This window comes from Galeopterus variegatus, unplaced genomic scaffold, assembly GCF_000696425.1.
Source record: "Galeopterus variegatus unplaced genomic scaffold, G_variegatus-3.0.2 Scaffold24, whole genome shotgun sequence".
Lineage (NCBI taxonomy): Eukaryota > Metazoa > Chordata > Mammalia > Dermoptera > Cynocephalidae > Galeopterus > Galeopterus variegatus.
In genome coordinates, this window is record NW_007726135.1 from 267847 (window position 1) to 294818 (window position 26972).

General features: G+C 48.1%; 1 protein-coding gene across 1 annotated transcript in view; it reads left to right on the plus strand.

Annotated features, from left to right (window-relative positions):
- Positions 1–26972, plus strand: part of AGO2 (argonaute RISC catalytic component 2) — a 49701-nt gene that overhangs the window by 2961 nt on the left and 19768 nt on the right. Inside the window, exons 2-9 of the mRNA XM_008568444.1 lie at positions 11029–11149; positions 17128–17309; positions 19581–19717; positions 20853–20987; positions 21789–21876; positions 23040–23187; positions 23955–24074; positions 24221–24343. Coding sequence (XP_008566666.1) covers positions 11029–11149; positions 17128–17309; positions 19581–19717; positions 20853–20987; positions 21789–21876; positions 23040–23187; positions 23955–24074; positions 24221–24343 — 1054 coding nt within the window. The remainder of the gene's footprint in view (positions 1–11028; positions 11150–17127; positions 17310–19580; positions 19718–20852; positions 20988–21788; positions 21877–23039; positions 23188–23954; positions 24075–24220; positions 24344–26972) is intronic.

The following is a 26972-nucleotide window of genomic DNA, read 5'->3' on the forward strand; positions in this document are numbered from 1 at the left end:
TCTGTGACTATTATTAGATGCAGTTGGTTGATAGTATTAGTATACTCCTTTAAGTCTTTTTAGTTTTTTTGTCCAAGTATGATGTGGATTTATTTATCCCTTTAGTGCTACTTCTGTTTCATGTATTTTGAAGGTCAGTTTTTGTGTCTTCAATGATAAATTGACCCTTTTATTATAAGGAGATGTCCCTCTTCTTTATGCTTGGTAATTCTTGCTTAAAAATAGGGTTTTTTGGTCTGATTATTAATATCACCTCATGAACATTAATATCCTTATCGTTTGGTGTATCTTTTTTCAGACTTATACCTTCAACCCATGTGCATGTGTGTGTAAGTACTGCAAGTGCATCCTTTGTAGACATCAGATAATTGGGCCTTGCTTTTTATTCAGTCTGACAATTTCTGCCTTTTTGTTGGAGTGTTAGGTTTATGTAAATTTAATGTAATTATCTGTGGTTGGATTTAAGTCTACCATCTTGCTATTTGTTTTCTATTTTTATATCTTTTTTATTGTTTCTCTTTCTCCTTTTGGGTTCATAAATGCTTTTTTAGTATTCCCTTTTATGTCTTCTATTGGCTTTTAACTTTACCTCTTTTGCTGTACAGATTTCATGTATTTCTTTAACTCATCACAGGTTACTTAGTATTAATATTGTAACTGAATATTAAATGTATATAGAATTGTATACTAGTAGAATTTCATTCTTTACACACATACACACTACCATCTTTATGCTATCATTATATATTTTACATATACATATGTTATAAAACCCATGATACAATGTTATTTTAAAGAAATTTAAAAAGGAAAATGGTTGTATGGAACCACATAGTGCCCATGTCCAGTGCTCTGTCTCTTCCTGTCAATCAGGGTCTCATCTGGCGTCGTTTTCCCTAGGCGTAAAGATGTTCTTTAGCCTTTCTTGTTGTGCCCGTCTGCCAGTGGTCAATTTTGCCAGCATTTTAAAAAAAATCTGTAAATGTGTTTATTTCATCCTCACTTTTGAAAGATATTTTTGCTGGATATAGAATTCTGGATTGACAGTTCTTCTCCCCAGCCTTAAAAATGTCATTACATTGTCTTCCCTTTGTTTCTGATGAAATGTCAGTCAAAATTCTTATCATGGTTTCCTTGTATATAATTTGTCTTTTTACTTCTTAATATTTTTAGTTTTGCTTTTCAGACCTTTGACTATGATGTGCTCTTCTCCCCAGCCTTAAAAATGTCATTACATTGTCTTCCCTTTGTTTCTGATGAAATGTCAATCAAAATTCTTATCATGGTTTCCTTGTATATAATTTGTCTTTTTACTTCTTAATATTTTTAGTTTTGCTTTTCAGACCTTTGACTATGATGTGCCTAAGGGTAGTTTTCTTTGTGTTTTTTGGGATTTGTTGAGTTTCTTGGACTTCTATGTTGTCTTTCTTGAAATTTGGGGAAAGGTTGGCCGTCTTTTCTTCAAACATGTTTTTCTGCACCATTTTCTCCTCTGTGGGATTACCATTACGTGCATGCTAGGTCATTTAATATGACTTCAGGTCACTGAGGTTCCCCCTCCACTCCTTTTTCAGTTTGGATAAATTTTATTGTTCTGTCTTCAAGATCACTTTAACCTTTTTTCTGTAGTATCCACCCTACTACTGTAACCATCCAATGATGTTTTTACACTTGTGTATTGTACATTTTGGTTCTAGAATTTGCATTTGGTTCATTTTCATAATTTATTTTCTTTGCTGAAGTACCGCATATGTTCACTCCTTATTTCCATCTTTTTCTCGATGACCTTGAATGTATTTATAGTAATAGCATATTTATTGTAGACTGTCTGCTAATTACAACATGTGGGTCATCTCAAGGTCTGTTTCTGTTGACAGGCTTTATCTTCGATTACATATCACCTTTTCTTACTTGATCACACACATGTTAAATTTTTTGTTAGAGATTATGTATGTTATGTGGAGGGAGTTTAGATGCTTTCTTTTCTGGTACTCTGCCCTACAATTTTCTACTTCTTCTGTAGCCCTGGATTCCACTACCTATCTCCCTGGCTAGACAGAACTGTTGCTGTCGTGCTACAATCCCTGTGTTGTGGTTTGGAAACTGCCTCCAGGCCAGGATGTTAGAGTGAATAAGGGGCTTAACTCCTATGTTTCCCTTCCTTCAACAATCATAGTCCTAAGCTGCCTGTTTTTAATGCTAAAACCAGCTGTCGCATATTTTATCTTGTTTTATAGCTGTTTATGGCAGGAGGGTAATTCCAGTGCCAATTACTTCATGATTATCCAAAACAAAAGTTTCAGTGGCAGTTTGATGACTCAAATTGGTTACCCAGTTTGTTCTGGTGCCTTATAGATAAAGTATTCTTTGCTGTAGTACTTTTTCCTGATCACAACCTTTGTAAGAGAAAGAATGTCTGGGGGACCTGGTTCCCTTATCTGTAAAACTAAACAGTTGTATTCATTCAATGTGCCCAGTGTATGTTGAGGGTTATGAGATGCTTTAAATATGCACTCACTAAAAAGTGTGTTTCTGAACAAAAACTATGGGCACAACTGGATTAAACAGCTTTCTTTATTGAAGGTCTTTCTGGAACTTTTCATTTGTTTCATGCTTTGTGACTCTCCATAAATGGGCTTGTTGGTTTGCTTTTGAGTTTCCCAGGGATAGAAACGTGTGTGAATCTGTGATCTTGGATATGCCCTGAAAACCAGAACGAAGGCATGAAAGCACGCTTTCTGCGCTTTAGATTGGTATGCTGGCAGTTGGGCTCTTATTATGCCATCACCCACAGTGCACAAGAAGCTTGCTTTTTATAAAAGTTTATGTGACTAAGGTTTTGTCATCGGGCACCAGGAAAAGGCTGGTTGAAAGGTGGCTAAAATGTGGTGTTTTTGCCTGACTGCAGTGCTGCTTGCCTGTCGTAGTGAGGCTTGTGAGGCTCTCAGGTGAGCCATGTTTACACATTGCCTCAGGACACACAGTTAATACACAGCGGAGATGCCATGAGCCTCGTGTTTGTAGTCATGGCCAGCCCGCTAGGTTTTGAGCCAACTCGAGAGTTGCTACCTCGTTAAAGGTGTGAGCCCCTGTATACTTCTTCATTTTACTGTTGATGCTGATGGACTTTGACTAAAGTCCAGTCTCAAAATTATAATGAATCAAAACAGTGTAGAAAAATGTTGTAAGTAATGTTTAGTCCTAGCAAAACTCACATGCTAGCACTTTGACTTCCCCTCTCTCTTCCAACCGAGCATTTATGATACTTCTGCTTGTGTCTTATAGGTGCTGTGCCCTGGGGAATACAGGGGTGGATAGGACAGACACAGTTGCTGTCCGTGGTGGGGAAGACAGTGGGACCGGGGCCTGGCAATCCTCAGAGTCAGCACTGGTAGAGGTGGGCTCGGAGTGGAAAGGGAAGGAGGGAAGCTCTCAGTTCATACCATGGCCTGTGCCCTGGGGGTAGTAGCTCTGTCTAAACACTCAGCGCCCCATCTCTGTACCTGTCTTTCTCCTGCCACGCTGCAGTCTCTGTTAAACAAAAATGGTGTCTTCATTTTGAGTTCCAAAAACCTTGTGCAGTGCATATGGTGGATACGTAACAGTCCAACACAGAGGCTTTGCGCGGCTGCAAGGAAGATGCCATTGTGCCTCAGTTACTCCCGTGACGTTGTGGTGAGCACGGGGTGAGTCCCAGCCCCATGTGCCGACCCCCTCTCGCTGAGTGGCTGCTGTGCAGGGGTTCAGTGTGAGGCAGAGGCCCTCGTCTCAGGATGCGTCTGGTGTGGCTGCGGGTAATGAGATGTCACACAAGATAGCCAGTGCACAGTGCTGCTGCAGGCTATGTGGGCCTTGCCCCCAGACCAGGCTTCCCTGCAGCAGTGCTCTGCACAGAGGCTGGGGACACAAGGGAGGAGGAGTGCTCCTCACCTTTCCACCGCCTGCTGCTCCTTGCTGCTCTCAAGCTCTGGTGGGTGGCCCCAGCAGGTGTTACAGGGAGTCTTCTGTGCTGGGGGAGGAGGGCCAGGCAGCACAGCCCCATCATCTGTGGCCTCCCACTTACAGCTTTTTAGCTTTGGGCACTGGCCNTAAAGATGACCGGTAAGGGGATCTTAACCCTTGACTTGGTGTTGTCAGCACCACACTCTCCCGAGTGAGCCACGGGCCGGCCCCCTGGCCCAGACTTTTTAGAAGGCAGTTTGGTGTTTATATTACATACCCTTTGGCCCCACAGTTCTACTTCTGAGTCTGTCTGTCTACTAATGTTGTAGTGGCAAAAAAAAAAAGAAAGAAAGAAAGAAGAAAAATCATCCAAATGCCAGGGAGCGGGAAATGGCTAGATGAATGTGCTATGGAATTTTCTGAAACAGTGGGTAGCTATAAAGTGGAGAGTCACAGTGTGGCCACCAGCTCCCCAGACAGAGGCAGGTGTGTCATGAGTGGTCCATTGGTATCACACTATGCTCTATGAGAACAGAACACCCGTGTTTTTGTGCAGTGTGATCACTGTGTGTACAGTGACAAAGAAAGACCTCTTAGACACGTGGCAGGAAAGCAGGGAGCTCAGAACCATGTGTTCGATGCCCTCTGTACAGAAAAGAGTAATAAAGCGACTTATTTTTAAGTTATCATGAGGACCGGGTGAGTTGCTTCACATCAAGTACTTGGCAGAGGATAAGTGCTGACAGGTTTGCCATCGTGTCTTCTTTCCGAATTTTAACATCTCGATCATTCTGTGGGACACTGAGTGAATAATGGGCTTGTAGACTGTACAGACAGTCTTTGGGGCTGTTGCCTTTGCAAGAGAGATTGGGGCACAGCTGGAAAACATGTGTAGCGACGGCGTTCCTCAAGGGAGCCAACCAGATGTGTGCAGGTGCTGTGCTTTCCACTGGTCAGGGACTCCAGGAATAGGGTCCCCAGGAGGTTCCTCCCGAACACCTCTCAGCAGTTGCTAGAGAGCAGCTAATCAGGAAAAGTCCCTGGGGCTTGGGGGTGATGGGGGGAGTTAGTGTCTAATGAATACAGAGTTTCTGTTTGGGAAGATGAAAAAGTTCTGTGGATGGACGGTGGAGATGGTTGCACAACAGTATGAATGTGCCTAACACCACTGAACTGTACACCTTAAATGCTTGAAATGGTAAATTATATGTTGTCCATATTTTGCCACAATAAAAAAGAAAGAAAATTCCCTGGCAGTTATATGGGAGTCGGTCTTTGTTCATAGAGGGAAGGGACCCCATGATTTAGCATTAGTTGTCATCCTGTTGTGATGGTTAAGCTTATGCTTTATGCAAGATGACAGCACCTTCTCTCCCATGGCAGTGGGCCACCGACGCACGGGAGCGGCACGCAGATGTTGGGTCGCTGCTCCTGCAGGATGGGTCCCTGTGGTGGCAGTGTTGTCTGCTGGTCACCACCGCAGGGAAGCACTGCAGTCCCTCCAGGTAATGCCCAGCTGTCGTGATTGAGCTGCTTCTTTCTCTCAAGAAAGAGTCACTGCTCTCCTGCTGGTGCCATGCACCATGCTGGGATGCATGTTTGCCTCCTGCTGCTGCAGAGCCCACGGGTGGTAGGTGGTGCAGCCGTCGTTGAATTCAGCTGAGCAGAGTCGGCATTAGGATGAGATGCTTCCAGCAGTGTGGGCTGAGTTTTGTTGCTTGAGTACTGGATATACCCATTGCCCTGGCACAGCTTGTTGAAAAGTGTGCCTGGCTCTCTGCTCTACTGCCTCTGTCGTGAATGAGATGTCCCTGTGGCAGCCGCAGGTCTGTTTCTGGCCTCTTGGTCCTGTCCTGAGGTCCACACATCCTCCGTCACTGCAGCCCCTGCACGTCTTGGTGGCCGGTAAATCATCCTTCTAGCTTGTTCTACCTCACGGGTGTAGCGGCCAGCTGTCGCATTGACAAATATGTTTTAGGATGAGTTTGTTAAATTCCATCAAATAAAAATAACCCCCTCTGGATTTTCATTGGGATGAAAGGGATGGATTTGTTTGAGGAAGATTAAATATTCTAATCCATAAATATAGTATATCTCTTTATTAGTTTTGTTTTGTTTTGTTTTTGTCTTTTGGTGTTTCCAACTCCCAAATAAGAGATTTGTTAATACAATTGGGACGCAGAGCCCCCCCATCCCTCCTTCGCTAGCCGTTTACATCTGGGTGAAATCCATTCCTCGTGGTAACGCACATGTCCTGCTGCCTGTAGAAAGGACCATGCTGGCTTAGCTTGGCTGCTCTTCTCTGAACCACCAGGGTCGAGAGGGGAAGTGACGGGTGGATCATTCATTGGAGAAAATGGGAGAAGGAGGAAGGGGAGGTGAAATACAGGGTGGCCGCCAATTCTGGAATATGTAATAAATGATGTGTTCATATTATGTGACATTACACAGTAAGATAATCAAATCTGTTTCCAGACATGACCATCCTGTATAACCAAATCACTCAGGAGTTCCTCTGCTGTTAAAAGAAATGTGGAGTGGCCACGAGATTGTCTCATAGGAGAAGAGAAAAATGTAACTGTGTTTACTGCTAGACACCAGAGCTTTGTGGGGAATGTTGATTTTATAGAGAGGGTGAGAAGATAGGGGGCCTGTACCTGTGCACGTGATCCCCAGCTCCTTCCCCGTTCCTTCACTGTGGGAGGCTCTGCTTCCTTGGGCAATCTCACTGAGGTGTGCTTATTTCATGGCTGACCGTGCTGGTCTTGGGTCTTCATGCCTGATCCCCTCCCCTCCCCCACCTCTTCCTCTGAGATCATATAATGAATGAATAAAGACTGAGTACAGGGAGAAAATGTGTGCATTCACTCAGGTATTTAGGTAGTGTTTACTTAGTGCTGGGCCCTGCAGTTACAGAGATGAGAAGGCAGGGGCTATGTCTTTATGCAGCTTTTTTTCTGTGTAGGTTTGTCTGGGTTTTCAACAACACAGTCCTAATGTCCAGCAGTAATAGTGATTTTATCTTGTTTGCATCCCTATGTCTTTTTCTCGCCCTGCAGTGGTGACCATGACCCGCAGGACAACACTGAACAGAGGCAAAGTGATGGTGGCTGCCATTACCTCGAGCAATTTGCAGTTGTTCTGTTGGTTTGCACTAGGATGCTGGGGAGAAAGTCCCTATGCTGTCCATCTGTCTCTTGGCAGCTCAGATTGAACTGGGGAGTACATCTGGTGCCTGGGGCAGAAATAAAGTGGTGATAGCCCATCTGGTTCTGTTGGTTTGCACTAGGATGCTGGGGAGAAAGTCCCTATGCTGTCCATCTGTCTCTTGACAGCTCAGATTGAACTGGGGAGTACATCTGGTGCCTGGGGCAGAAATAAAGTGGTGATAGCCCATCTATGTCCTGTGGAGAATTTCAGTTCTGTTGGTTTGCTGTGGACTTGGAGGAGGGTTCCTTCCACATCCCTGCCAGATTAAAGATGTATTTCTCTGTTCCTAGTGTGCTAATTTTTAAAAACTCATGAATGGGTGTTGAGTTTTATTCAGTGCTTTCTTCTACATATTTGAGATTGTCATAATTTTTTCTTCAATTTGTTGCATTGTTTTTTTTTTTTTTACCATGCAAGTTAATTTTATTGAGATATAATTTATATACAACAAAATGCAGCCATTTTAAGTACAGTCATTCCTCGGTATCCATGGGGGGTTCACTATAGGAGGACCTCCTATGGATATCAAAATCTGCGGATGCTCAAGTCCCTGATGTAAAATGGTGTAGTATTTGCCTGTAGCATTTCCAGATTCTGCAGGTACGAGGGCTGACTCTATATAGTTTTTTGAGGTTTAAAAATGTATACACGTGGGCTGGCTAATTAGCTCATTTGGTTAGAGCATGGTGTTACAGCACCAAGGTCAAGGGTTTGGGTCCAAGGACCAGCCAGCCACCAAAAAAAAAATGTATATACTCGTGTAAAACACCACCACAACCATGGTGTGGAGCATTCTAACAACCCCAAAGCTTCTTCCTGCCCCTGTGCAGTTAATCCTGCCACCCGCTGCCCCAGACCACCCCCCACAGAAGTGTGTTCTATCCATGTAGATTGGGTTTTACCTGTTAGAGAATCTTATGTAAACGGAAATGTGGGGCATGTCCTCCTTTGTGTCTGGCTTTGGTCTCGGCGCATGTTTTACGATATGCACAGGCAGCAGTGTACATTGGGATAAAATATTACCTTGTGTGGAGGTGCCGTAATTTGTTCACCAGCTGATGGACAGATGAGCTGTTTCCAGATTGGGACTGTCATAAACATTTGTATATAATCAAATGTTTGTGTCGATATGTATTCTTATTTCTCTTATATAATTATCAAATATGGCTAGATGGTATGGTAAATATGCACTGGCCTTCGTAAGAAACTGCCAAACTTTTTTCCCAAAGTGGGTGTATCCCTTTACATTACCAGCAGCAATGTAGGTGTTCATTTCCTGTAACCCATCTTCACCGACCCTTGGTGTCATTGACCCTTTTTATTTCAGCCATCCCGGCGGGGCTCCCATTGTGGTTTTATTGCATTTCCTTAATTACTGGTGATGAACATCTTTTCAGGCATTTATTGGCCATTTGTGCACACTCTTGTCTGTTCAAACCTTTTCCTCATTTTTAAAGTCGGATTGTTTGTCCTACTGAGTTGTGAGAATTTTTTATGTATTATGCACACAGGCCCTTTGTCAGGTATTTTTGTGGTTTTTGAATATTTTCTCCCAGTCAGTTGCTTGCCTTTTCCTTTTTAAAGTTTTGAATTTTAATGAAGTCCAGTTTATTTAATTGTTCTTGTATAGTTCATATTTTTTATGTCCTAAGAAATCTTTGTGTATCCCAGGGTTCATAAAGACCTGTAAGTCTGTAGTCTGTTTCATGTTAATTCATGACATTAAACCCAATGTTTCATCCCTGACATAGACTGGACTTTGACTTGATGTGTGATTTTTTTTTTTTAAAATACGTTGCTGGACTCCGTTTGTTAATATTTTGTTTCTAGGGGCCGGCCCGGTGGCGCACTGCTACGGTGCGCCGCTTGAGAGCGCGGCGGCGCTCCCGCCGAGGGTTCGGATCCCACATGGTGCGGGCGCAACACCGAGGGTTGCAATCTATATCTGTGTTTATAAGTGATATTGACCCATGATTTCTATTAGTTCTGTACTCACCTTGTCCAGCTTCAAGATGAAGGTTTTGCTGACCTTGTGAGATGAGTGGGGAGTGTGCCCTCTTCTGTTCAGGGTAGATCTGAGTTTGGTTCGAATGATTTGAACTTTGAATGCGGTGGAACCCCCCTTCCCTCCCCCCAGTGGAGCTGCCAGGAAGGTGGGTCATTGAAGGTTGCTTGGGAACAATGATCTGGAACAGTGTCTGGGGAGCTGCCCTCTCTTGAGGGCTGGGGACACACCTAGTTTTGGGTGGCCCCCAGGGTGAAAGATGAAGTGAGGTGGCACTTGACTGCTGGGAAGAAATGCAGGGCTGGGCCTGGAGCTGTACCAAGTGTCCTTGGGGCAGTTGGCCTGCCCAGCTGTGGTCTCCCAGTTGGTGTCAGAGGTTGGTGCATCTTGGCGCCCTTAAGAAAGATGCTGCTGAGAGGCTCCCTCTGCTACAGGCATTCCCCAGACCACAGGAGTTGGGGGCGGGTTAGTTGTGTCCCTAGAGACTCACCTCCTGTGGCTAGTGGAAAGCCAACTGGGCAAAGCCAGTTTGCATAAGCAAAGCCTTCTAGGCCAGCTTTGCTCACACTCTGGGAAAGGAACGAGGTAAGTTGCGGGATTCTTGCTTCCTGAGGGATGACCCAGGAAGGAACCAAGCTCAGATCCCACTTCCTTGTGGCCGTCTCTCAGACATGCTTTCCCCTCATTGGCCCTCCACTGCTGCCAGAGTCTGTCTCCCTCGTTACCACATCCCTTGAGCTCCTGCTTCCCGATGATCTAATAGTCCTTTGCATGTTTCTGTTGCATGGGCCTGGTGGGGCAGGCAGGGATTGTGGCTCTAAATGTCTGCACTTTATTAGGCACTGTGTGGAAGAGTTGGTATCTGGTTAGTTGAATTGGAATGCTTGAAAACCACCCAAAATGCTGAGAGAGATGTACCAAGCAAGGACCTCTTTGAAGAAGAGACACACAGAATGGGTGGGTGGTGGTCTTTTCCTAATCTCAGTGCCAGCAGACGGGTCAGGTGCCCTGGTCATTTGCAGAGTGTATTTCTGGATGCCTCTCTGCTGCAGCAGAAGTGGGTGGCATGGGGCGCGGAGGGGCCACTGTTACTGTTCTCCTCTGCTCACCGAGAACAACAGACTGCTTCTTTGTGATATTCAGCAGGTTCCTCTGGCTGAAATGCCTGAGGAACAAGCAGCACCAAAATCCCAGTCGCTTATAGCAACAGACATGCATTTTGCACTCATGGTTCTGCAGGTGGTCTGCGGTTTGACTGGGCCAGCTGAGACAGGCTGGATCAGGCTTTGAGTGTAGTTCAAGGCCTTCATTCAGGAGCCCACGTGGAAGGGTCAGCAACACCCAGGGCACGCTCTTCCAGTGATCCCAGGAACGCAAGAGGACAAACCAGTCAAATGCTCTTCTTGACAGCTTCTGCTTTAAGCATGTCCTCTGACCAGTGCCAATGGCCAAAGCAAGGCCACGGCCGAGCCTAGCACCCAGTGTCAGTGTGATGGGGAACACAGCCTGTGTGTGTGAGGGGGACCTGCAGAGGCAGGGGTATCTGATCCTACACCTCTGGAGCTAGAATCCCATCCACTCTGCTCTTCTCTTCAGTGCCTCTAGGGATTTCTGGAAGTATCTATGTGTTGTGTCACACATAAGGTGCCTGGCCCAAAGGAAGTTCTCTGTTTGCATGACTAAATGAATGAGCATAAACCCACTTAAGGTTCTACTTTGATTCTTTATAGAAGGAAGTTGAAAGTCATGTTACTAAAAGGAGCCACAGGTCCTATAAAATTGCTTAAAAATTAATGTCAGAAAAATGTCATTTTGTATGCCATTTCCTTGATTTTATTGACATTTTTGCCTGAATTCTGTCTTTGTTTCAGGGAAATAGTGGAACATATGGTCCAGCACTTTAAAACACAGATCTTTGGGGATCGGAAACCAGTGTTTGATGGAAGGAAGAATCTTTATACAGCTATGCCCCTTCCGATTGGGAGGGATAAAGTAAGTTCATGGTGGTGTGTTTGGATTAAACAATATGCAATGAAATGAAATTCAAACGTCTTGTAAAGTTAATTGTTCCTCTTGTCTCATACTAAATCATTTCACGTAAAAGGAAAGAGCAGCTAGTTAGCTATGTGCCTTATCCCAAGATCCATAACAACTACCTTGTGTATTGTAATTTTTGATGATAGAGGGTGAAGTGTCTAAGTCTGGAGATGGGAATTGGGAACTTCTCAAAACCACCAAACTCTTACGTACAAAACAAACACACACAGAGTGCAAGCCATAAACCCCTACCAGACAAGAGCCTGGACTGAGCAGTGGATTATAAAGACCTGAGGAAAAGGGTGTTCACATAGGTGTAGGGGTGTGTCTGAGAGAGGGACAGGGAAGTGAGACAAAGTCACTGTTCTGCTGTAGCCAGTGATTCCTCTGAAACCACAATGATGGTAACTAGTCAACCCTGGAGTAGTGATTTTATTAAAATAACACATTTTCTAATTATCTTTATCCTTATCGTTGCTTTACTTAGAAAGTAATACCATTTCCGCCTAGAAAGTGTCACTTCTGGTGTCATCTTTCAATACATGCTGCTCCAGGGTGACAGCAGGTGTTGCTTGCAAGCAGAAGAGCAGAGACCCAGCTCAGAGATAATCCTTACACATACTTTAAAAAACTAACAAAACAAAAGACAGTAATTTAACAACTATCCCAAAGAGAAGGTAATAGCTGATTCCTTCTGGGAACGACTTACCTAATCAGCCTTTTAAACTTCCAGGTCCCTGAGAGGGCAGGTAGCTCAGTGTTCACAGGGTCTCAATCTGCTGTCCAGGGATATATGTATTTTAGGGGGAGGGTCAAGGACCTGCAAGCTCTCTACATACATTAACATGTTTTTGCTTTTGCTTTTTAATGATAAATCTTAAAATAAATAAGCTCCTTTTGGCCTTTCTGGATCACTGGTCTTAGTACTCAGCAGTACTGTTCTGAGTTACCTTGCTCTGACCAGAGGAGAAATATGCTATGACTGAGTGAAGGCCATATTATGGTACAGGGCTTTGTATAAAGCAGGCTCACTGTGATTCTAGGAGACAATAGAGGCATGTGGATTGTCACTGCCAGCCCAGGGTGACAGGCATTGGGATTCTGATTCAGCAGGTGTATTAGTCCATTTCTGCTGCTTATAACAAAATATGTGAAACTGGGTATTTTATAAAGAAAACAATTTATTGCTTACAGTTTCTAAGGGTAGGAAGTCCAGAATCCAGGGAATACATCTGGTGAGGGTCTTGGTCGTGACTTCAGTGACGCAGGTTATCACATTGTGAAAATGGTGGAGCAGATAGAGACAGATTCTCCTCTCTCTTCTTTTAACGTCAGGGTCTCCCGGCTCCAGGTCACACCTTTTCCACCCACTCTCCAGGTTCTGGAAGATATTCTGGCTTACAGAAATGAGCCCTTCTGTTTGACAGCTAGCGTGCAGAGGTGTTCCCCTTTTCTGTGCCCACACTTCCACATCATGCAGTAGAGCATCATCTTCTTGGGTTTCTTCTCTTAGATTTGCTCTTTTTTTCTACAAAGGACTTTTCTTTGTATCATCGGTAGTAAGAGAGGAATCTTCAGGCGTTCATTGACCCAGAACCTGCTACGCGGCTGAATGGGACCTGCAGGTGGCCCTCGACCTGTGTCATGTCACCCTCACTCAAGGATGAGTCCTCTTTAAGTCTCTCCTTAATCTCTCCTACTAAAATATCAGCCTGCCGGCCTTAATTCCAGGCCATGTGGACAGAGATCAGTTCTACTAGGGCTGGGAGCCCCTGTGCCCACCCAGGCCCACTCCCTTATTTCTCAGCAAAGGAGAGACCTAGGAAGCTGTACAAGTTGCTCAAAATTTTAGGTCCTTTTTTGCAGTAATGTGATATGATTTGTGTTGTCTGTTTTCCCTGGCCGTGGTTCCAGCCCTGTGCCTCCCCTCATTGGGTGCCTACAGAAGTTTTGCAGCTTCCTGGAGCTCCAGACTCTGTGTTTGGCCTGGGCAAGCAGGGGCATCTCCTTTCTAGAAGGAATTTAGGGCACGTGCACAGCTCAAGTTGGTAACAGACCCTGTAGAAGCAGGTTACCATGAGGGAAGACAGCTATGCGCAAAATTCCCCACCAGTTGAGACCTCCTGCTGTCCACCTCTGTGCTCTGGCAGGTGCCTGTTGACCTGGCACTGAAGGTGTCGGTCAGCGGGGAGGCAAGGGCTGACCAGGCAGTGGAGGTTCTACACCCAGAGGCTCAGGGAGGCAGAGACAAAGGGTCCTGGGAGGCATTGGGGTCTCCTCCTTGGGTGACCCACAGAGAGAGGACCAAGTTACCCTTGTCCTGTCATCTTTGGAGCCAACCTGCTGCCTCTCAGGCTGAGGGTCTGGTCTGCTCAGGTGCCTTGACTTGAGCCCACCCATTGCAAGGTGCTCAGGAAGTGCTCCTTAAACCTGGTCAGGCAGCCCCTCCCTGTCCCTGCTGTGTCACCTGCTAGGTTGACTCTGAATTCCTACCATGCCTCACAGATGTGCTGGGTGAGACTGGTCTATAAACCACAGGATTTTGGAGGGGCAGTGATCTGCTTTTTGAGGACATTTGTTGCTGTGCAAAGTCAAAGGAAGCCTTCAGACATGAGATCCCTGGCATGTTTAAATAAGATGTGACCTGCCTGTCCCCTTCTGGAAAGGGCTGGTGGCACAGAGCCTGCAGCTGTTACTCTGGCCCAGGCTCCAGTGGGCACAGTGGTGTGACAGCTCTTCCAGCAGGCTCTGGGGAGGAGGACCATGCCCGGGTCTGGGTTCCTGCAACCAACCAGATACGCCTGCTGGTGCTGTCGCTGCTTCCTTAGCGACCAAGGGCAAAGAGCCTATGGGGCTTGGCTGGCCCCAACAGCTGAGTTTTGATCTGGCCCAGGCTCCAGTGGGCACAGTGGTGTGACAGCTCTTCCAGCAGGCTCTGGGGAGGACCATGCCCGGGTCTGGGTTCCTGCAACCAACCAGATACGCCCGCTGGTGCTGTCGCTGCTTCCTTAGCGACCAAGGGCAAAGAGCCTATGGGGCTTGGCTGGCCCCAACAGCTGAGTTTTGAGCAAGAAAATCCTTTTGAAGCGCAGCTGCTTCTCTGCACTCTCTCTCCAGCTTCACACACGGTTTCTTTGTGCTCTTTAATGGGCTGTTTTCCCTTTCTTTGTTTCTAGTTGGTAGCAGTACCAAAACAGGAATCTTCCCATTACAGCTCCGTCTCTCCCCTGGGGATTTTCAGACAGAGGGCGCTGAGCCTGTGGCATGTGGTCCCCATGGAGAGACTGGGTTTTGCAGCTGTCCCCCTGCGTTCCAGGCCCTGCGTTGGTGCTGTGTGCTGGCTGACATCTTCCGTCGTCCACATTAGAAAATGGCAGTTGCAGCGTTCCTGTGTCCCAGACAGCTTCTGACACAGCGCTGCCGTGCATGGTTGACACAAGCGCTCCGTGAGTTGGGCAGTGCCTCCCATTTGTCCCCTTCTGCACAGAGGGGGTCCGATGGAGCCTCTTGCCCAGGGTCAGACCACAGATGCTACAGAGCTGGGAGGTGGCCTCATCCCAAGCACATTGCAGGTGCTGCCCTGTGGATGTTGCGCTGTTGGGACTGAGAGCGTCAGGCTGTTCAGAGATTGAAGTGTCTTGGGGTGTGGACTGGCTGCCAGCTAGCAGCCCCAACACACAAGGGCTGCTCTTCAGAGAGCCGTCATGCCACCTGCCCGTCCACATGGTATGCTGTTTCTGCTGAGATCTCCACTTGTCCCTAAACTCCTGCATGCACGTGGCTGCAGCCACTCCAGACCCGGCTCGGCAGAGCATTGCAGCGCCTAGGGCTGACTTTGCTGCCCCTCATATGGGGGCCGAGGGGAGGCTGGCCCAGAATGTATATTTTGCTATAGGAACATACACCGAATCTCCCCTCAGTTTTTTTTCTGGGGTGGCTGGCTGGTGTGGAGCTCCGAATCCCCTCAGTTGTGATTGTAGATGCATTTTTAAAGGATGATGTTAACCAGCATCACAGTAGTGTTGTTTCGACTCATTGAGTGCTATTGGTGGAGCTGTGAGGCTTAGAGACATCACTTAGATATCAGCACGTTGATGCCCTTTCACATGCTCATGCCCACCCGTGCTCTGTGGGGTCCCATCTCTGCACGAGCAGAACAGCTCTGTCCATTCCTTCTGTCACTGGAACGAGGTCTCCGCTAGTCCATGCTGGAATCATCCGCACCTATGCCCAGCCAAGCTGCCACCCGGGGCACGTTGAGGCTCTATTTCCTTTTCTGGAATCAGAACGTCCAAGGCAGGCACTCACTTCTTCTGCTTTCTGCATGGTCCAGGCCACTCACTCAGCCTCCCTGGATCTTTTCCTTAACTGAAAGTAAAGGTAGGGACCAGAGTGGCAGGAATAATAATATATTACTTATTTAAAAGTTTATTATGAAAAATATGCATGCACATACATTTAAAGAGTAGTAATAAAACAAACTCCCAGGTTCCCATATACACACCAAGGAGTTTCTTCCTCTCACTCCTAAGCCCCCACCCCAATTGTATCTTCCCTTCCCCCATGCCACTGCCCTGATGACTTGCACCCTTATGGGGGTTTTCAGCTGCGTGCATGTCCCCTCAGGTGTGGTTTTGTTCTGGTTTTGAACATGATTCCTCTGAAAGGAATCATGCTACAGCGTCATCTGTGGCTTGCTGCTTTTTCTTGGTATTAGATATTAAAAGTCCCTCCAGCTTGATGAATCTGTTTCCTCTCACTGCTGTCTGCCCCTGTGGGTGGACCTCAGGGCAGCTTCCAGTTTGGGCCATTAGATGCCACAGTGCTCTAAGTGCTGTTGGGCATGACACGCGTGTTGGAGCAAGCCCAGGCGTAGATAGAAAGGAAGTGTCTACTTGGGGCTCAGGTGTGCAGTAAACATCAGTAGAGTCTGGTTGTTGCTCTGGTGAGGTTTGAACAAGGTGTGGCAGTGGGGCTGGGAAGCAGCTCCAGGAGGGTTGAATCTGTGCAGAGGCTTTGGGTAGGGAGGATGAGCAGGTGGGAGCTGAGCATAAGCTTGGTGGGTGAGTGGACTTGCCTGGTGCAGTCAAATAACATTTGACCTGGACACAAAGACTGAGGAGGGGTTTGCTGGGGATCTGAGCTGGGAGGGCATTACAGACACTCAGTGCAGAGACAGGGGTGAGTGCAGGGCTGTGGCCATACCTCAGTGCTGTGTTGCCCAAGAGATGACAGCACCCAGCCCAGAGCATATGAAGCCTTTGGTCTATATCCCATCTCTGTCCTCTCACAGCTCTGTGGCCTTGGGCTGTTTTTGAAGTCTGAGTGCTTGTGTCTTTATGTAAAAAGGTAGCAAATAAAGTCTCCCTTGCTGGGACTTTTGGACGTTTAAGGGTAAAGTGTATATGGTCCATGACCTGTGAAAGAGATGTTCCATAACCACTGGGAAGTATTACCAGTAACGAGGTTGCTTTGGTCACCACCTGAATGGGGTTTGTGTGTGCCCCTCCTTCAGGATGGAGTGAGGGCCACACAGGGATCTAACTGCAGGTCCTGAGTAGTGGAGCGAAGCAAGCAGTGAGGGCTGGTCTGTCGCACGGGGAACAAGCTGGTGAGGTGAGGGCTGTTCAGAGACTGGGCAGGAGGGAGGGATTGGGTCCAGTGTCTGCTTAGGCCTGAATCAAGAGGGCATGGGTTAGCCCACAGCCCGGCACACTGGCCACTAGCCACATGTGCCAATGTAAACTTGAATTCATTAATAGTAAATGAAGTTAACATTCAGTGTCTTGCTCACATTTCAGGGGTTCAGTTGCCACATGTGGGCAGTGGCTGGATAAAGTACAATGTGTGTGGAAGCTGACCACCACCAGCCTCTGTCCTCCCCCACAGCCTTTTCAGAGAAACTAACCTGTGTGCTCTGGACCCCCTCGCAGGTGGAGCTGGAGGTCACGCTGCCAGGAGAAGGCAAAGATCGCATCTTCAAGGTGTCTATCAAGTGGGTGTCCTGCGTGAGCCTGCAGGCGTTACACGATGCACTTTCAGGGCGGCTGCCCAGCGTCCCCTTTGAGACGATCCAGGCCCTGGATGTGGTCATGAGGCATCTACCATCCATGAGGTGAGGGCACCACATGGAACTCAGGACCTGGGGGCCAGAGCATCTGCTCTTAACCCCAAGTGTTACCGGGAAGTCTGCAACCTCTGCTTGAGAAGAGCTGATTCTTGGAGTCGGGGTGGTTAAAGTCGTATAGGTTTTCTGTGATTGGTATAATAAATGATGGAAAGCTGGGGAAAATTTTTAATACAGAAATAAATCACCAGTGTTCTCAGTCTTGCACAAAAAGATCACCTCCCTGTCTCTGAGCAGATTGTGCATTCATTTTTCACTTAGACCTGCATTGGTCAGCACTTTTCTGTCTCCCTGTTGTCGTCATACTTGGGACTTATCACACTAGAATCGTATTTCCAGCACCATATCCCACTGTGTCCACCACTAGGAGGAACCTTCACCACCCGCTTTTCACGATTCTTGGTAACACTATAGATGCTTGAGACTTCTTTTTTTGTTTTGTTTTGTTTTGTTTGTGGCTGGCCAATAAGTGGATCTTTGACTTTGGTGTTATAACACCACACTCTAACCAACTGAACTAACCAACCAGCCTGAGACTTCTTTTTTTTGGTATTCTACAGGATAACTTTTTAACCATAAATTGCCAGACTTGAAATTGGGGGAGAGCAGGAGGGAGGGCAAGTGAATGTTTTAATGGCTTATAATTTGCCCAAATGCTGGGCAGAGGGTTTTACTAATTTCCTCTGAGAGTATCTGTGTAGGAGCAGGACCAGCCCCCCACACCCAGACCTTGGGTTCTGCCAGTCCCCACACCAGTGCCTTCCACACACAAGGCACACAAGAGGACCTCAGGAGCGATTTAATTAACAAGTGAAAGAACAAAAACCTAAAACTGAAACAAACCTCCATGCTGAGCTCTCACAGGACTGACCAAGATTCAAAGATTCAAGGAGAAGAGTTGAGGTTTCCTTTGTAACTGTAGGAGAAGGCACTTTGAAGCCATGTATTAGATTCTAGATGGGACCATGGTTTTCTCAGTCTTGGGATTGGGTGGAGATGACCAAACACAGGACAGGCTGTCACTGCCTGAAATTGTTGACAGGAGGAAGATGGGTGGGTGCAGAAACAACCTAGAAGGATGGTCACCAAACTGTGGTCTGCATTTTTAATTCAGTGGCAGAAATCACTGTGGTTTTTCTTCTCTGAATTCCTTTGGATCATTTATATTAATTTTATGGTCAGGGAAGAAACTGCTATTTTCATTTTGGAGAAAACAGTAGTAGAGGTAGGCTTAGCACATTTCAGGCGGTAAGTGAAAAGGGCTGTCTGTTATTTTCTTACTAGTGCAGCCCTGAGGTGGGTGATGTCACTACTAATTGGTGCATCTTCCTGGGGAGTCATTGCGATGGTGTATCCCCTTGACCAGGTGCCATGTGCAGTGTGGCCATGGATGAGATTGTGCTGGAGAATGTATCTACTTGGGCCTGGAGGCTCAGGCTCAGGTCAGCACGCTGGCCCTACCATCCCCTGCACAGGAGCTCACTTCTGCCCCCTGTCCCTGGTGCCTGGTGCTCAGGAGGTGCTCAGTAGCAGGCATTGATGAAACGGGAGGTGCTCAGTAGCAGGCCGGCCTTGTGCCTCAGCATTGATGCTCAGCTGCCACTGGGCTGGTGGCAGCCAGTCTCCCCAGGCTGGGGCAGGGCAGTCCAGTTGTCTTGGCCTGGCTGTGGTTGGCGCTCATGGTGCCGTGTTCACCTGTGCATACTTGCCCCACACAGCCCTGCTTTAGGACGACCTGAGGCCGTGTGCACAGAGGTGTATTCTATAGGACTTGAAGGCCTGGAAGGAGGGGAGGCCTGGAAGCACAGAACAAAGCTGGGGACACCATGTGTACCTCCAGGCCCCAAGCTACAGTCAGGGGCTGTCCCCGATGAGCTCTGTCTCTTCAGGAACCACACAGAGGATACCATCGGAACGCAAGTGGGTGTCTGTGAGCTAGAAACACTGCGGGCCTCAGGTAGCCCATGCTGGCACTGAGACCGAGTGCGCCCCTGGGTCTCCACCCTGTGTGGTGTGCTTGCACGTCTCTCAGTGTCCCCACATGAAGCCACAAGTCCCAAGTTGCTGCCTACGTGATGTCCTTCAAAGTAGGCATGGACACAGGCTCGAGTGTGGTATAGTAAAAGCAGTTTTATAAGGAGAAAACCAGAATTATCAATGAGTGTGTGTGTTTGCTTCCGTGATTGATGTGGATGAAGAGCAGACTCAGAGTTCCTACCTGAAAACGTGTCTGAGCAGATGAGGGTCTCTTGGTTCTAGGTACACCCCTGTGGGCCGCTCCTTCTTCACCGCGTCTGAGGGTTGCTCCAACCCTCTTGGTGGGGGCCGAGAAGTGTGGTTTGGCTTCCATCAGTCCGTCCGACCTTCTCTTTGGAAAATGATGCTGAATATTGATGGTAAGCAAAATCCTGCAGGTCTTTACTGCAGGGTGGGGCTGCAGAGGCCAAGACCTTGGGGAGGCAGGCAGCCCTAGGCATGGCCTCTGTCACAGCTGGAGATGCTGCAGCACACCCGGCCTGTCTCACCTGCGAGCATCTGTTAGGGCAGGACAGTGGTGCTCAGACAAGCAGCAGAACCGCCTGGGGACCCCACCCCCAAGATGGGTCAGTGGGGCTGCAGCAGGCCAGAGAATCCCCCCAGCACTGCTGCTGGTGCACCAAGGTGCAGGATTGGGGCTACCCCGCCCTGTCTCCTTCTGCTTTAGCTCGAGGGTGTGTGTTTGGTCCGAGGACAGGGTGGCCAGTTAGGGGACTGCTGGTCTGGCCACCTCCTGCTGGTCTCCTTCCAAGTGCGGCTGCTGCCCGCCCCTCTCCTGGGAGACTCCATTGCTTCTCTGTGTGGGACCCCCACATCCCTCTCTGTTAAAAAGAAAAGAGTGAAGGTCAGAAAGAAGAATTCTGTTCTCTGGTTTGGCAACTAATGATTATGAGAAGCTCTAGAAAGGGATGAAAACTGTATCTTGCTCAGTTATACATTTTTTGAAAAATAATTACATAAAAGGGAATGGTGAATTTCTGAAATATCTAAACCAGAAGATAGAAGATCCTACAAAGTCCAAGGCTTGTGGTTATCATCATGTGTTAGGTTTTGTTTTTATCTTATTTTTTGTCAGCTGGCCAGTATGGGTTTGTTTGTTTCTAAGAACTAGTTCCATTCTAAGAGGGTGCCTTAATCTGTAGACTCAACCTTCCCCGGCCATTGCTCCTGACCAGCGGGAACAGGCACGAGCCATCTCTGGCTCTGTCCTGCCCATCTCTGAGGCCCTGGGTGACCCTGCAGACAGGGAAAACTAAGGCCAGGGGTCCTGGGGCCAGCCAGGTCTGCAGCAGCCACTCCAGAACCACGGGGGGGGGGGGGGGGGGGGGCGCGGCCCCCCCCCCCCCCCACGCAGGCGGGGGGGGGGGGGGGGGGGGGTGCGCGGCCCCCCCCCCCCCCCACGCAGGCGGGGGGGGGGGGGGGTGGGAGGGGCGTTGATACAGATGGGGCAGCCAGTCACACCCGTGTCCCACCTCTCCCTCTTCCTGCCCACAGTGTCAGCCACAGCATTCTACAAGGCACAGCCAGTAATCGAGTTTGTTTGTGAAGTTTTGGATTTTAAAAGTATTGAAGAACAACAAAAACCTCTGACAGATTCCCAAAGGGTCAAGTTTACCAAAGAAATTAAAGGTAATTAACCGTCCTGGTGCATCAGGCTAAGGGGCTGGGGAGCCCCTTCAAGGTCCCCTCCTCGGTGTGTTTTGTGGGTGCTTATTCCTACGTGCATGGAGGGAGGTGGCAGGATTTAGCCACAGGGAGTTAGAACTGAGGGAATTAAACCCACTTCCCAGAGCAGGAGTGACCGTTTTCTAGGTAAATAAAAGTTTCTCTGCAGGGGGAGGAGCGGGCGGTGACTTGTTTCTGAATCATGGATGTTAGGACAGAATGGCTGTTAGAGACAGACCAGCACGTGGGTAGCGTGCTCTATAGTGTTCTAGATCTGGAGGCATCTTCTCATCATGGTCACTGGGCCCTCACAGCCCTGGCAGGTGTCTGTGCCCACTCAGCCTAGCTTTTACTCTGGGACATGTGGGTCCAGGGCCTGAGGACTTGCCTCAGTTCCTTCCGCCAGCAGTGGAACCACAGACACTGGCTGCTTTCTGCACGACCTGTGCCCTGCTTCACCTGTCCTTTCTGAAGGCCACCAGCAGTGCCCTTGTTACAATGATGGTGCTGTACTGAACATAGAATGCTGTGGGGGTGGATGCCCTGTGTCCGCATTCTGTGGCCTTGGCCAAAGGGCCTCCCTGTAGGTTAGATGGATCCAGCCGTGGTGTTCTGTGGATGGCCCAGATGTCATCCACCTTCTGGGGGGAGCCCCGCAGCTGCCCCCATGACATGGGTCTGTAGCTGTAATTCCTGTGAAAGTGGGGCTTGCTCTGCAGACATGGGCAAGCTGGGACACTGAAGCCTGCTATATTATGTCACCAGGTCTCAAGGTGGAGATAACGCACTGTGGGCAGATGAAGAGGAAGTACCGCGTCTGCAACGTGACCCGACGTCCCGCCAGTCACCAAACGTAAACAGCCTTCCTTTCACATTCTATCAGCGCAGGCCATACTGTGGCTCAGATTCCAGACACTGGAGCTATGATTCTTCTGGAAAAGATAATTTCGTTCTGTTTTTAAATGTCAAAACTATATCTTATATGGCTCAGTAGATTCCAAACTTCACCTAATGAAATAAACTCAGACAATGAAATTCCACCTGTATGGGGAGTACAGGGGCTCCCCGTCATTTTTCCTTCCTGATCTGCAAGGCAGGAGAAGGTCTTTTTTGTTAGTTGTCTAGGCCTCAGTGCTGAGTTGTGCTGGGCGGGGTGTGGGTGCCGCCATGTTCACAGGTGTGGCCACATCTAGCCCCTCCCCGCCCTGGCTGCTCCGTATGGTGCGCCTCTTCTGCTGTGCGTCTTGTCCTGACCTCTAGAACAACTCTGAGTGGTGGCTCGCCTGGCTGCACAGTGTGCTGCTGTCTTAGATTGTGTAGTGTTCATTTTTGGGGGAGGTGATAGATTTGGCTCTTTTGCTCCACATCAGGTCTTCTGGGCCCAGTGAGGATTTGTTTGTTTCATGGGTCATTCCATGGGAAATGCCTGGCCTGTTGCTGGGCCTCATTGAGCAGAATGGTGAGAGGAGCCTGTGTCATCGCCCACATGGGACCCTCTCACTCTCTTGTGCCTGCCATCAGGTGTCTCCTCCTGCTACAGAGGCCTGAGCAGACCGCACAGGCTTCCTTCTTCATCTTGTCCTGGGAGGTTTCAGTTCCTTCTGGGCACCTGGGGTGCTTGGCCCAAATGTGACTTTCAGAGTCACTGTGGTCCACTGAAAATGCACAGGCTCTTCCTTCTGGATTTGTCTTCGTTTGTCCTGAATCCTTGACATATACTGTACACATTGTGGATAATTTATGATTATTGTATATGATATGCCTATAGGTATTTTTTATTTCATAACTTGAGACAAAAGGAAAATTCAGGGATTCAGGAATATTCCAGGTAATTCAAAGGGCATGATTTGGTTTTCACTCTTGGGAAGTGTGTTGAGCATTTCCTCCCTACCTGTCACCCTAGAGACACAAACACAGATAAAAGCAGCCCTGGGGAGAGTGGGGGTGCACACTGGTGGCGTGGTCCCAGGAATCCCGGGACATCCTGGCCTGAGTTGAGGCTCTCTACTTCCCTAGGTTCCCACTGCAGCAGGAGAGCGGGCAGACGGTGGAGTGCACAGTGGCCCAGTACTTCAAGGACAGGCACAAGCTGGTTCTGCGCTACCCCCACCTCCCATGTTTACAAGTCGGACAAGAGCAGAAACACACCTACCTTCCTTTGGAGGCAAGTCACTCTCTTCCTGAGCTCTGGGCTGGGGGGACACCTGGTCAGGGGCCATGCTAACTGGTGAGGCAGCAGAGGCCCCCATCGTCATCATCTCTGTTGCTGTGAGACCTCGGGCAAGTTCACAGGCTTAGTTGAGCCTCAGTTTTCCCTTCAATAAAATGGGATTAGTTGCTCTCTTGTGTGATTAGTGTGAGGATTGGGTGAGATCATGTGTGACATGCCCAGCAGGTCCCTGGCAGGGGGGATGAAGTGCTCAGTGAGTGCACTATTGCTTCATTCACTTCTTGTCTAACAGCAAGGCTGACTGAGAAACCCTTGGGAGGGGATCGAGAACTGAAACAAAGCAAGGCGCTTCTTCTCTTTTCTATGGTGCTCAGGGCCTCGGTTTCTCCAGTGGCCTGTCCAGCAGCTAGACTTCCTCCCATCTGCAGCCAGTTTCCTGCTCACGCATTGCACACTCGCATCCACTAAGGGCTAGGGAGCGCCCCGAAACTCCAGTGCCAGAGACACCCACCCCTATAGCTGGCATGCAGGCTATGCCCATGTGTGTTTGTGTTGGATTGGGTTTGCTTAGAAGGGATTCTGATGGGAACCAGAGGCCGTGAGGAGCTCCCGCCATTGGCATTTGCAGAGCGCTTTGCAGTTGGTGGATGCAATTGAGAGGATTCCAGGTTGGCCCTCCTGTTCTGCCTCTCAGACCCCCATCCCATTCCTGGTTGTGCCCAGCACCAGTGTTGACACGTGCCTCTGTATCTTCTTTATAGGTCTGTAATATAGTGGCAGGACAGAGATGTATTAAAAAATTGACGGACAATCAGACCTCAACCATGATCAGAGCCACTGCCCGATCAGCACCTGATCGGCAAGAAGAGATTAGCAAATTGGTGAGTGCCATTCCTTATCCCCGGGGTCAGTCCCCAGGTGGGCACCCTGCGGAGTCTAGTACGAGTTGCCCGCGTCTTTGGACATATGTGGCTGCCAGAAATTGCAAAGGCCCATCTGACTCCTTTTTCTTTTCTCCCTTTTCAAGATGCGAAGTGCAAGTTTTAACACAGATCCATACGTTCGTGAATTTGGAATCATGGTCAAAGATGAGATGACAGATGTGACCGGGCGGGTCCTGCAGCCTCCTTCCATCCTCTACGGGGGCAGGGTAGGTGCAGGGCGGGCCGCGAGCTGTGAGTGTTGGTCATGTGTCTTCTCAGCGCTGGTGGAGCAGCAGCCTCTGACCCCTTTCAGGTTCTGAACCATCACCAGCAGTGTAGACCACGCACAAGGTACTTCCTTCTACTCTAGTCATGAGAGTTTGTAAAGGAATGCCTTTCCTTTGTCCTTTTTTAAAAAGTTTTTCAGAAGTATACTTAATGTTTTCAAAAAGATAATTTTTATTATCCTATCAATTTAGAAAGCATCATTCTTTATGTGATAGGTATTCTACTAGTGTTGAATTATTTTCCAAAAGTCTTTACTGTTTTTCTCTTCTTTAACTTTTGCTTTGGAGGTGTTTGGTAGCAAGCTTAGCCATTAGGGCTTTTTGGGTTTTGTTTCTGCCAGTTTAACCTCTAGTTTTTATCAGTGTGTAGTCCAAGATGTCCTGACCACTGAGACCCAGGGCTCATGAGCAGGGCCGCTCTCATTTCCTCCTGGGTGGGGGTGGGGTGACTGCCCTGGGAGCCGTGCCCAGTGCTCCTGGGGGCCTTGGTGTCAAAGATCAGTCCTTTGCCTCATCAGCCAACAGCATGGAAGGATTCTACCTGACTTTACACCGTTTTTACCTAACAGTTTTATCCTAGTACTCGAGGCCAGTGGTAAGAATTTGTTTTATTTTTAAATCTTTCAGAATTCAAAAAATATAAAAATAATTATAGGAAAAAGTCTCTTTTTTGCCAGCTCTCAGTTGCACTCCCAGAAAATGATTGGTGTTATCTTTCTCCATTGTGAATAATCCCTGGGCAATTTTATGTACTTTCTCACCCTTCTTTGTGCAAATGGTAGTGTATCAAATGTATTTCTGTACTTTGCTTTTTTTAAAACTTACTCTTTCGTCATAGAGCTCACTGAGATACCATAGATCATTCCATCTTGCTGTGTAACACAAGTCCTGTTCTTTGTGACTGTTCATAGTATTCCATTGTGTGGGTGTCCCGTCCCTGTCGGAGGGGGACTCTCTGAAGGAGGACTGACTTCCGAGCAAGGCCGTTCAGCTACTCCTCAGCTGGGAAGTGCACCCTAGTGCCCTGGGCTCTGTGCAAACATAGCATCTTGTCTAACCCTAGGAGCAAGAGCATGTGATTCCTTCTCACAAACAGGTGAAGAGATACCCAGAAATGGTGAGACAGGGACGTGGCCCCTCTGTGCTAAAATGAAGATTTCAAGTCCAGCATGTTTTTATTTTACTGCCCCCCAGATGTCCTCTGTTTCATCGATTTTCCACCTCTTAGTAAAGTCAGGGCCATCTGGAAAACAAAATAGCCGTTGTAATTCAACGTTGCAAAAATCTTAGAGTTGTAGTGATTAAAAGAGCTTGTAATATTTCTAAATAAACACTCTCTTCAAGATTTCTGAAACATTTATATGGGAGGAAATACTCTTCATCACTGGCCCCACACATTGTTCACTCTCATAGCAAACATTAAACGTGCCCTCTGCAAGCAAGGTAGACAACAGGAGTTCTCAACCAGGGGTCACATCTGCCCCCCAAGGGACATCTGCCAATGTCTGGAGACGTTTTTCCCTGTTATATCTTGGAGGTGGGTGGGACGGGACCCCTGGAATCTAGTGGGCAGGGACTGCCAACATCCTGCAGTGCACGGGACAGCCCCACCCAGAGTGTCATCCTAGCCCCACATGTCAGCGGTGCTGAGGTTGAGGAGCATATGCATAGTGAGAGCTCCTTTCTGTTAACACTGTGCGTGTGTTTACCCTAAGTCTGGAACCCCAGGCTATCTGTGGTGCTGTCTTGTGTAGAAGGAGGCTGGCCGGAGCAGGCAGCCATTAAAAGATACAGGAAACAAAAGTGTTTGTGTCTATAATTTGTTTGGTTTTTTATAATAGACTTATATTGCTTTTGTAAGAAAAACATTTTCTACTACAAAAAACCTCTATAGAGTAGATGACGACAACTTGGGTACAGCCATGTGCTTTGATGGTGCCCACAGGCCAGGGACGGCCACCCTCCTGCCTGCACGTGGCCCTTCCTGATTCATCCCTGTCCCTTGAGAATCACTGGAAGGCAATTAAAGACCCTTAGGTGACAGCACTGGGGGCAGTTCTTTCTAGTTGGGAGGTGACCATTCAGCAGGTGCCCAGCTTCGTATTTCTCTCTCCAAATGGGATTGGTTTCCACTTCTCACACAACTGCAGGCAGTGCCATGCCAGGCGGGAGGAGCTGCAGGCTTAGTTCTAGCCGGTCTGTCCACTTCCTGGCCTGCCCACTCCCCGGCCGCGGGATTGGGAAGACGTGCTCTGACTTCCTTCCTTCCCTAGTGGCCTCATTGATAACAGATGAGGTAAAACTCGGGAAAGCTTTTATAGGACAGGAAGTCTTCCGGTAGCATTGCGAGACACTTCTGTTCCTCCAGGGTCCTTGTGAGGTTGGACAGAGCTCTGGGCCTCCCTGTCCTCCTGGCTTAGTCCCCACCCACTGTCCATTTACCCACCTACTCCCTATCTAACCACTCATCTTTACTTCATCTCGTTCTCTGTCCTCCACCCATTCATCCTCCATCCAACTCTCTGTCCACCTATCCATGGCCATCCGTCTGTTCATCTAACCAGCCTCC